The sequence below is a fragment of the Anolis carolinensis genome, unplaced genomic scaffold, assembly GCF_035594765.1.
Source record: "Anolis carolinensis isolate JA03-04 unplaced genomic scaffold, rAnoCar3.1.pri scaffold_7, whole genome shotgun sequence".
Classification (NCBI taxonomy): Eukaryota; Metazoa; Chordata; class Lepidosauria; order Squamata; family Dactyloidae; genus Anolis; species Anolis carolinensis.
The window spans coordinates 30483881-30495224 of record NW_026943818.1 but is presented as its reverse complement, the minus strand read 5'-3'; the positions used below and the strand labels follow the sequence as shown (position 1 = coordinate 30495224).

The 11344-nt window shown below is 39.8% G+C and overlaps 1 protein-coding gene across 4 annotated transcripts; it reads left to right on the top strand.

Annotated features, from left to right (window-relative positions):
- The first annotated feature begins 1550 nt into the window (after positions 1 to 1550).
- On the top strand, positions 1551 to 5442 carry LOC134293336 (general transcription factor II-I repeat domain-containing protein 1-like). 4 transcript variants are annotated; one of them, XM_062960624.1, is made up of 4 exons: positions 1559 to 1703; positions 3040 to 3170; positions 4355 to 4481; positions 5333 to 5442. In XM_062960624.1, exons 1-3 carry the CDS (start codon positions 1565 to 1567, stop codon positions 4436 to 4438), a joined length of 354 nt encoding a protein of 117 aa, XP_062816694.1. In that variant the 5' UTR covers positions 1559 to 1564; the 3' UTR covers positions 4439 to 4481; positions 5333 to 5442. The 4 variants fall into 4 exon arrangements, with proteins under 4 accessions (XP_062816696.1, XP_062816694.1, XP_062816695.1 ...); XM_062960626.1 differs by lacking the exon at positions 5333 to 5442 and having other exon boundaries at positions 1551 to 1703; positions 3036 to 3170; positions 4355 to 4791; XM_062960625.1 differs by lacking the exon at positions 5333 to 5442 and having other exon boundaries at positions 4358 to 4791.
- Positions 5443 to 11344: the final 5902 nt, after the last annotated feature.

Sequence of the window (11344 nt, the reverse complement as noted above, 5' to 3'; positions counted from 1 at the left end):
TTGCTTTTCGTACCTCTATGTTCCAATTCTGCATTGCAGGGGCGCTCTTTGCTTTTCATACCTCTATGTTCCATTTCCGCATTGCAGGGGCGCTCTTTGCTTTTCGTACCTCTATGTTCCTTTTCCGCATTGCAGGGGCGCTCTTTACTTTTCATACCTCTATGTTCCTTTTCCGCATTGCAGGGGCGCTCTTTACTTTTCATACCTCTATGTTCCAATTCTGCATTGCAGGGGCGCTCTTGGCTTTTCATACCTCTATGTTCCATTTCTGCATTGCAGGGGCGCTCTTTGCTTTTCATACCTCTATGTTCCATTTCTGCATTGCAGGGGCGCTCTTTGCTTTTCATACCTCTATGTTCCATTTCTGCATTGCAGGGGCGCTCTTTGCTTTTCATACCTCTATGTTCCATTTCCGCATTGCAGGGGCGCTCTTTGCTTTTCGTACCTCTATGTTCCATTTCCGCATTGCAGGGGCGCTCTTTGCTTTTCATACCTCTATGTTCCATTTCTGCATTGCAGGGGCGCTCTTTGCTTTTCGTACCTCTATGTTCCTTTTCCGCATTGCAGGGGCGCTCTTTGCTTTTCATACCTCTATGTTCCATTTCTGCATTGCAGGGGCGCTCTTTGCTTTTCGTACCTCTATGTTCCATTTCTGCATTGCAGGGGCGCTCTTTGCTTTTCATACCTCTATGTTCCATTTCTGCATTGCAGGGGCGCTCTTTGCTTTTCATACCTCTATGTTCCATTTCTGCATTGCAGGGGCGCTCTTTGCTTTTCATACCTCTATGTTCCATTTCTGCATTGCAGGGGCGCTCTTTGCTTTTCATACCTCTATGTTCCATTTCCGCATTGCAGGGGCGCTCTTTGCTTTTCGTACCTCTATGTTCCATTTCTGCATTGCAGGGGCGCTCTTTGCTTTTCATACCTCTATGTTCCAATTCTGCATTGCAGCGGCGCTCTTTGCTTTTCGTACCTCTATGTTCCAATTCTGCATTGCAGGGGCGCTCTTGGCTTTTCATACCTCTATGTTCCTTTTCCGCATTGCGGGGGCGCTCTTTACTTTTCATACCTCTATGTTCCTTTTCCGCATTGCAGGGGCGCTCTTTGCTTTTCATACCTCTATGTTCCATTTCTGCATTGCAGCGGCGCTCTTTGCTTTTCATACTTCTATGTTCCATTTCTGCATTGCAGGGGCGCGCTTTGCTTTTCGTACCTCTATGTTCCAATTCTGCATTGCAGGGGCGCTCTTGGCTTTTCATACCTCTATGTTCCTTTTCCGCATTGCGGGGGCGCTCTTTACTTTTCATACCTCTATGTTCCTCCTATCCCTCCCTTTCCCCCCTCCGCCTCCGCTCTCTTCTCCCATTGGTTGTAGCTTGGGAGGTCCCGCCCGTTTCCCCTTCCTTCGCTCCCTCATTGGTCGAAGCGCGTCCTGGCAGATATGTAGTGCGGGGGCGTTTCCCATCGTAGCCGCAATAATACAAAATAAATAATAATATAATATCAGAGATATATGGTATTCGAGCTTATTAATAATCGTTACGTATTATTATGTTGTTTGAATATGAGGTCCATGGATGTGTCAGGGTTGGCGACGGAAGGGACGGGTTGTGTGATGGACCTGCCGGGACTTGGGGGCGGGGCAAGGGGCGTGGCCTGGCGCGTGAGAACCGGGGAAGGGAACAGCCAAGATGGCGGCCGGGGTGAGTGAGGCGAGCGGAGCGCCGCTGAGGAGAACGGCTGGAAAAGGCCTTTAGATTATATTATTATTATTCTGTTATTTCATATTATTATAATACACAGTATTTTGCATTATTATGTTGTTATTATTTCATATTATTATACATATGATTTTGCATTATTATGTTGTTATTTTATATTATATTATTTTTATTTTTATTATTTTGCATCCTTATATTATTTGGTTTTTATATTATTATCATTTTACATTATTATATTATATTATTTTGTTCTTATTTCATATTATATTTATTTCATATTTTATTATATTATTGTTATTTTGCATCATTATAATATTATTCGGTTATTTCATATTATTATAATTCACAGTATTTTGCATTATTATGTTATTTTATATTATTATAATATTATTATTTTGCATCCTTATATTATTGGTTTTTATTTTATATTTTATATTTTTATTATTTTACATTCTTATATCGTTTTGTTTATATTTCATATTATATTATATTATTATTTTACATCATTATTAGACTATACAATTTTAGTATTTCATACTATTATACACATGATTTTGCATTATTATGTTGTTATTTTATATTATTATTACATTATTATTTTACATCATTTTTATATTTGTTCTTACGTATTGCATATTATTTTATTATTATTTTGCATCGTTATTATTTTCTGTTATTTCATGTTATTATCATACACAGTATTTTGCATTATTATGTTATTTTATATTATTATTATATTATTATTTTACATCATTTTTATATTTGTTCTTACGTATTGCATATTATTTTATTATTATTTTGCATCGTTATTATTTTCTGTTATTTCATGTTATTATCATACACAGTATTTTGCATTTTTATGTTGTTATTTTATATTATTATTATATTACTATTATTTTGCATCCTTCTATTATTTGGATCTTATATTATTTTATATTATTATTATTATTTTACATCATTTTTATATTTGTTCTTACGTATTGCATATTATTTTATTATTATTATATTCTGTTATTTCATGTCATTATCATACACAGTATTTTGCATTTTTATGTTGTTATTTTATATTATTATTATATTACTATTATTTTGCATCCTTCTATTATTTGGATCTTATATTATTTTATATTATTATTATTGTTTTTCATCATTATTATATTATTTTGTTCTTATTTCATGGCTGTCTGGCCATGTTCCAGAAGCATCTACCAAGCTTGTAAAGAGTCGAGTCTGGCAGGACGTGTTTTTGAGGAGAGGAGGAGGGGACGTTGTGGGGAGAGGAACGTCAACATGATTCTTGCTTTTATCTCCTAGAAAGTGAGTGACGGCACGGTCCCCAAGCGGAAGCGGAAGCGCATCTCCGAAGGGAACTCCGTCTCGTCCTCCTCGTCATCCTCCTCCTCTTCCCACCTGGAGACCACGTCAAACAACAACCAGTTTTCCCTGATGGTAAGTCATTATCCTCCTCACCGTAGCAAGTTTGGGAGTCAATTTCAAAACAATTCCAATAAAATGTCATTACTTGAAGCATCAGTAGGTTATATGTTCTTGAATATTTACCATATTTTTTAAAAAAACTAGTTCTGTAAGTGGAAAAGGAGGTTCAATAAAAATATGGTATTAACAATTAATAATAATAATACTTCATGTGTATCTACCTCCAGATAGGGACTCAGGTCGGCTTCCAACATAGTAACAGGCAAATATTCAATGCCTATATAAACAATGCAGAGCGAGATAAAGATCTATAATTATATATATTAATTTCACATAATTATATATCTTAATTTTACATATGCTTTTCCCCCTGAAACGCTTGCAAATCCTCTCTATAAATGTGCATTTCCCCTGCAATATTTGCAAGCCTTATATATCTATATTCATATGTAGATATGTCTATATATATATTTGTGTGTGCATTTACCCCCATAATATTTGAAAGGCTTTTTCTGCCTACCTTTCTTCTAGCATATTATATTCTATTATATTTTCCCACCTCCCTTTCTTCCACATTATTATTATTATTATTATTATTATTATTATTAATGGCCTTTTCCGCCTGTCTTCCACCATATTATAATTATTATTAATCGCCTTTTCCGCCAGCTTGTCTTCGACCATATTATATTATTACTATTACTAATGGCTTTTTCTGCCTTTTTTCCACCATATTATTACTGGATGATGATGATGATTATTATTATTATTCCACCATATTGTACTATTATTATCATTATTATTATTAATGGCCTTTTCCACTTGCCTTTCTTGCACCATATTATTATATTAACAACATTTTTATTATTAATGGCCTTTTCCGCCTGCCTTTTTTCCACATTATATTATTATTATTGGCTTTTTCTGACTGCCTTTCTTCCACCATTTCAGATGAACGGATCTGAGCATATATATTTTTTAAAATGTATATACTGCAATTTTATATTGTATTTAATTGTTTTTAACTGATTTTATGTATTGTGGATTGTTTTTGTACAGGCACCTAATTGTGCCGGTGTTGTAAGCCGCCCTGAGTCCCTTCGGGTGAGAAGGGCGGGATATAAATATTGGGAATAAATAAATATTATTGTTATTATTATTCTATTAAATCCCTTTTTTCTTGCCTCCTTGGGCAGCAGTGGCCCATGTACATGCTGGACTACGGCGGCCTCAATGTTCCGCTTCCGGGAGCCATGAATTCTTCGGACCTCAGTTTCTGAACCAGAACCTCCGAACAAAACAAAACAAAAGAAATAATGAACGGTGTGTAATTTTCGTTTGTACAAATTGTATATTATTCCAATATGTATTGATGCCTTTTAGTTTTTCCAATGATTTTTACACTATATTCCTGCCGCCAGGGCCTTTTTAAGTAAAAAAAGAATAAGAAGGGTTGCCTTGCTCTGAAAAATCAAACCGTTTCCTGTTTTTTTTTTAATCTTGAAACGAACAAATACCGTTTTGTAATAAACAAAAATACAAAACAAGAGCCGGGCGAGCGAGCAAGGCTCAGTCGTAAATGCTCTTTTTTAATTGAATTATTATTAATAATAATAAAAGTGCTTTACAGTGATTATTTTGTTTCCGTGTGCGCGCAACCCAACCAAAGGCCCAACCCAGAACCCCGACCCCTTCCTTGGGTTCCGATCTGCTTTTGACGGTTGTAGGCAAACGGCGCCGGGGGAAAAAAAGGCTCATTTATGTCACTGGATTAGTCCGAATTAGTTGCACAAAGAGAACGCTTTTCGGACCACAACGCCCAGCATCCACAACTAAGGGGGTGTGACCCAAAAGACGGAAACTTTTTCCAAGTTCCAAAGAGGCCACAAGTGAATTTTCCCTCGTTTCTTCCGGCCAAAAATGGTCCCAAAAAGAAGAGCTGGAGACGGAGGGAAGGAAAGTCAGCTTGGCCAGAAATAACAACGTTCCAGTTTTCTATCCAAAACCCCGACTCTCTGAAATGTATTGGTTGGGCAAATCCCACTTTTGTGTCTTTCTACTGCACAGGACCAGGGTTTCACATCACATATACAGTTACGGAAATATATGTATACATATATACATACATATAAATTGGGACTCTGGTTTCAGCTCTTTCGTATGTGTGCACACAGGTCCAGAGAGAACGTTTCAGGGCGTATCGTGAGGAATGTCTTCCGGGAAGAACGCATGATTCAAAAGTAGTGGTTATTATGATAGGAAGTAAATAATAATAATAGACGCATTTGCGACGCTGCGGTGGATCCTTCAACTTCATCGCCAACACCATCTGAACACGGTAGACACACACACACACACACATATATATATATATATATATATATATATATATATCGCTCTCTTGGCTTCACAATTGTCACACAACTCTGCTCACACTCAGTTGGTTCGCTTCCTTTCGCGATCGAAACATTGAATATTGATATTGTGATATCTACGGCAGGCGAGACCTTTCACTCTGACAATAGATATGGGCGAAACGTCAGGAGAGAATGCTTCTGGAACATGGCCATACAGCTTGGAAAACGCACAACAACCAATGATTCCGGCCATGGAAGCCTTCGACAACACACTGGGAGATGTAGTTCTCTAGGCCTGTCGCCTCCTCTGCCAAACGACATGCTATAGGACCCTGGGAGGTCTAGTTTTACAAGGGCCCGAACCAGAGAGTGCTGCTGCCATGCTGAACTGGTATTCCCAGTGGCCCTCAATGAAAACAGGCATGGTTTCGGGTCAGGAAGTTTCTCTTTGCTTGTAAAACTACTCTTGAAAACATGCCTATTTGAGTAGATCAATAGATACTGCTCCGGCGGGACGGTAACAGTGCTCCATGCAGTCATGCCAGTGGCTACATGACCTTGGAGGTGTCTACGGACAATGCTGGCTCTGAAAAGTATTTTTTACGAGAAAACTACAAGTCCCAGCTCCTTGAAATTTTGTCACGATCCGCCCACGGGCCACGGGACCACTCCTCCCACGTTTCGGATTTTTTCGACCACTGGCCGAGATTTTGCGAATTTTTTAATTTATTTTTTGAAAAGTATTTTTTACGAGAAAACTACAAGTCCCAGCTCCTTGAAATTTTGTCACGATCCGCCCACGGGCCACGGGACTACTCGTACCACGTTTCGGATTTTTTCGACCACCGGCCGAGATTTTGCGAATTTTTTAATTTATTTTTTGAAATGTATTTTTTACGAGAAAACTACAAGTCCCAGCTCCTTGAAATTTTGTCACCATCCGCCCACGGGCCACGGGACTACTCATACCACGTTTCGGATTTTTTCGACCACCGGCCGAGATTTTGCGAATTTTTTAATTTATTTTTTGAAATGTATTTTTTACGAGAAAACTACAAGTCCCAGCTCCTTGAAATTTTGTCACCATCCGCCCACGGGCCACGGGACTACTCGTACCACGTTTCGGATTTTTTCGACCACCAGCCGAGATTTTGCGAATTTTTTAATTTATTTTTTGAAAAGTATTTTTTACGAGAAAACTACAAGTCCCAGCTCCTTGAAATTTTGTCACCATCCGCCCACGGGCCACGGGACTACTCGTACCACGTTTCGGATTTTTTCGACCACCGGCCGCGATTTTGCGAATTTTTTAATTTATTTTTTGAAAAGTATTTTTTACGAGAAAACTACAAGTCCCAGCTCCTTGAAATTTTGTCACCATCCGCCCACGGGCCACGGGACTACTCGTACCACGTTTCGGATTTTTTCGACCACCGGCCGAGATTTTGCGAATTTTTAAATATATTTTTTGAAAAGTATTTTTTACGAGAAAACTACAAGTCCCAGCTCCTTGAAATTTTGTCACCATCCGCCCACGGGCCACGGGACTACTCGTACCACGTTTCGGATTTTTTCGACCACCGGCCGAGATTTTGCGAATTTTTTAATTTATTTTTTGAAATGTATTTCTTACGAGAAAACTACAAGTCCCAGCTCCTTGAAATTTTGTCACCATCCGCCCATGGGCCACGGGACTACTCGTACCACGTTTCGGATTTTTTCGACCACCGGCCGAGATTTAGCGAATTTTTTAATTTATTTTTTGAAAAGTATTTTTTACGAGAAAACTACAAGTCCCAGCTCCTTGAAATTTTGTCACGATCCACCCACGGGCCACGGGACTCCTCGTACCACGTTTCGGATTTTTTCGACCACCGGCCGAGATTTTGCGAATTTTTTAATTTATTTTTTGAAATGTATTTTTTACGAGAAAACTACAAGTCCCAGCTCCTTGAAATTTTGTCACCATCCGCCCACGGGCCACGGGACTACTCGTACCACGTTTCGGATTTTTTCGACCACCGGCCGAGATTTTGCGAATTTTTTAATTTATTTTTTGAAAAGTATTTTTTACGAGAAAACTACAAGTCCCAGCTCCTTGAAATTTTGTCACCATCCGCCCACGGGCCACGGGACTACTCGTACCACGTTTCGGATTTTTTCGACCACCGGCCGAGATTTTGCGAATTTTTTAATTTATTTTTTGAAAAGTATTTTTTACGAGAAAACTACAAGTCCCAGCTCCTTGAAATTTTGTCACGATCCACCCACGGGCCACGGGACTCCTCGTACCACGTTTCGGATTTTTTCGACCACCGGCCGAGATTTTGCGAATTTTTTAATTTATTTTTTGAAATGTATTTTTTACGAGAAAACTACAAGTCCCAGCTCCTTGAAATTTTGTCACCATCCGCCCACGGGCCACGGGACTCCTCGTACCACGTTTCGGATTTTTTCGACCACCGGCCGAGATTTTGCGAATTTTTTAATTTATTTTTTGAAAAGTATTTTTTACGAGAAAACTACAAGTCCCAGCTCCTTGAAATTTTGTCACCATCCGCCCACGGGCCACGGGACTACTCGTACCACGTTTCGGATTTTTTCGACCACCGGCCGAGATTTTGCGAATTTTTTAATTTATTTTTTGAAAAGTATTTTTTACGAGAAAACTACAAGTCCCAGCTCCTTGAAATTTTGTCACGATCCACCCACGGGCCACGGGACTCCTCGTACCACGTTTCGGATTTTTTCGACCACCGGCCGAGACTTTGCGAATTTTTTAATTTATTTTTTGAAAAGTATTTTTTACGAGAAAACTACAAGTCCCAGCTCCTTGAAATTTTGTCACCATCCGCCCACGGGCCACGGGACTACTCGTACCACGTTTCGGATTTTTTCGACCACCGGCCGAGATTTTGCGAATTTTTTAATTTATTTTTTGAAAAGTATTTTTTACGAGAAAACTACAAGTCCCAGCTCCTTGAAATTTTGTCACGATCCGCCCACGGGCCACGGGACTACTCGTACCACGTTTCGGATTTTTTCGACCACCGGCCGAGATTTTGCGAATTTTTTAATTTATTTTTTGAAATGTATTTTTTACGAGAAAACTACAAGTCCCAGCTCCTTGAAATTTTGTCACCATCCGCCCACGGGCCACGGGACTACTCATACCACGTTTCGGATTTTTTCGACCACCGGCCGAGATTTTGCGAATTTTTTAATTTATTTTTTGAAATGTATTTTTTACGAGAAAACTACAAGTCCCAGCTCCTTGAAATTTTGTCACCATCCGCCCACGGGCCACGGGACTACTCGTACCACGTTTCGGATTTTTTTGACCACCGGCCGAGATTTTGCGAATTTTTTAATTTATTTTTTGAAAAGTATTTTTTACGAGAAAACTACAAGTCCCAGCTCCTTGAAATTTTGTCACCATCCGCCCACGGGCCACGGGACTACTCGTACCACGTTTCGGATTTTTTCGACCACCGGCCGCGATTTTGCGAATTTTTTGATTTATTTTTTGAAAAGTATTTTTTACGAGAAAACTACAAGTCCCAGCTCCTTGAAATTTTGTCACCATCCGCCCACGGGCCACGGGACTACTCGTACCACGTTTCGGATTTTTTCGACCACCGGCCGAGATTTTGCGAATTTTTAAATTTATTTTTTGAAAAGTATTTTTTACGAGAAAACTACAAGTCCCAGCTCCTTGAAATTTTGTCACCATCCGCCCACGGGCCACGGGACTACTCGTACCACGTTTCGGATTTTTTCGACCACCGGCCGAGATTTTGCGAATTTTTTAATTTATTTTTTGAAATGTATTTCTTACGAGAAAACTACAAGTCCCAGCTCCTTGAAATTTTGTCACCATCCGCCCATGGGCCACGGGACTACTCGTACCACGTTTCGGATTTTTTCGACCACCGGCCGAGATTTAGCGAATTTTTTAATTTATTTTTTGAAAAGTATTTTTTACGAGAAAACTACAAGTCCCAGCTCCTTGAAATTTTGTCACGATCCACCCACGGGCCACGGGACTCCTCGTACCACGTTTCGGATTTTTTCGACCACCGGCCGAGATTTTGCGAATTTTTTAATTTATTTTTTGAAATGTATTTTTTACGAGAAAACTACAAGTCCCAGCTCCTTGAAATTTTGTCACCATCCGCCCACGGGCCACGGGACTACTCGTACCACGTTTCGGATTTTTTCGACCACCGGCCGAGATTTTGCGAATTTTTTAATTTATTTTTTGAAAAGTATTTTTTACGAGAAAACTACAAGTCCCAGCTCCTTGAAATTTTGTCACCATCCGCCCACGGGCCACGGGACTACTCGTACCACGTTTCGGATTTTTTCGACCACCGGCCGAGATTTAGCGAATTTTTTAATTTATTTTTTGAAAAGTATTTTTTACGAGAAAACTACAAGTCCCAGCTCCTTGAAATTTTGTCACGATCCACCCACGGGCCACGGGACTCCTCGTACCACGTTTCGGATTTTTTCGACCACCGGCCGAGATTTTGCGAATTTTTTAATTTATTTTTTGAAATGTATTTTTTACGAGAAAACTACAAGTCCCAGCTCCTTGAAATTTTGTCACCATCCGCCCACGGGCCACGGGACTCCTCGTACCACGTTTCGGATTTTTTCGACCACCGGCCGAGATTTTGCGAATTTTTTAATTTATTTTTTGAAAAGTATTTTTTACGAGAAAACTACAAGTCCCAGCTCCTTGAAATTTTGTCACCATCCGCCCACGGGCCACGGGACTACTCGTACCACGTTTCGGATTTTTTCGACCACCGGCCGAGATTTTGCGAATTTTTTAATTTATTTTTTGAAAAGTATTTTTTACGAGAAAACTACAAGTCCCAGCTCCTTGAAATTTTGTCACGATCCACCCACGGGCCACGGGACTCCTCGTACCACGTTTCGGATTTTTTCGACCACCGGCCGAGACTTTGCGAATTTTTTAATTTATTTTTTGAAAAGTATTTTTTACGAGAAAACTACAAGTCCCAGCTCCTTGAAATTTTGTCACCATCCGCCCACGGGCCACGGGACTACTCGTACCACGTTTCGGATTTTTTCGACCACCGGCCGAGATTTAGCGAATTTTTTAATTTATTTTTTGAAAAGTATTTTTTACGAGAAAACTACAAGTCCCAGCTCCTTGAAATTTTGTCACGATCCGCCCACGGGCCACGGGACTACTCGTACCACGTTTCGGATTTTTTCGACCACCGGCCGAGATTTTGCGAATTTTTTAATTTATTTTTTGAAATGTATTTTTTACGAGAAAACTACAAGTCCCAGCTCCTTGAAATTTTGTCACCATCCGCCCACGGGCCACGGGACTTCTCGTACCACGTTTCGGATTTTTTCGACCACCGGCCGAGATTTTGCGAATTTTTAAATTTATTTTTTGAAATGTATTTTTTACGAGAAAACTACAAGTCCCAGCTCCTTGAAATTTTGTCACCATCCGCCCACGGGCCACGGGACTACTCGTACCACGTTTCGGATTTTTTCGACCACCGGCCGAGATTTAGCGAATTTTTTAATTTATTTTTTGAAATGTATTTTTTACGAGAAAACTACAAGTCCCAGCTCCTTGAAATTTTGTCACCATCCGCCCACGGGCCACGGGACTACTCGTACCACGTTTCGGATTTTTTCGACCACCGGCCGAGATTTAGCGAATTTTTTAATTTATTTTTTGAAATGTATTTTTTACGAGAAAACTACAAGTCCCAGCTCCTTGAAATTTTGTCACCATCCGCCCACGGGCCACGGGACTACTCGTACCACGTTTCG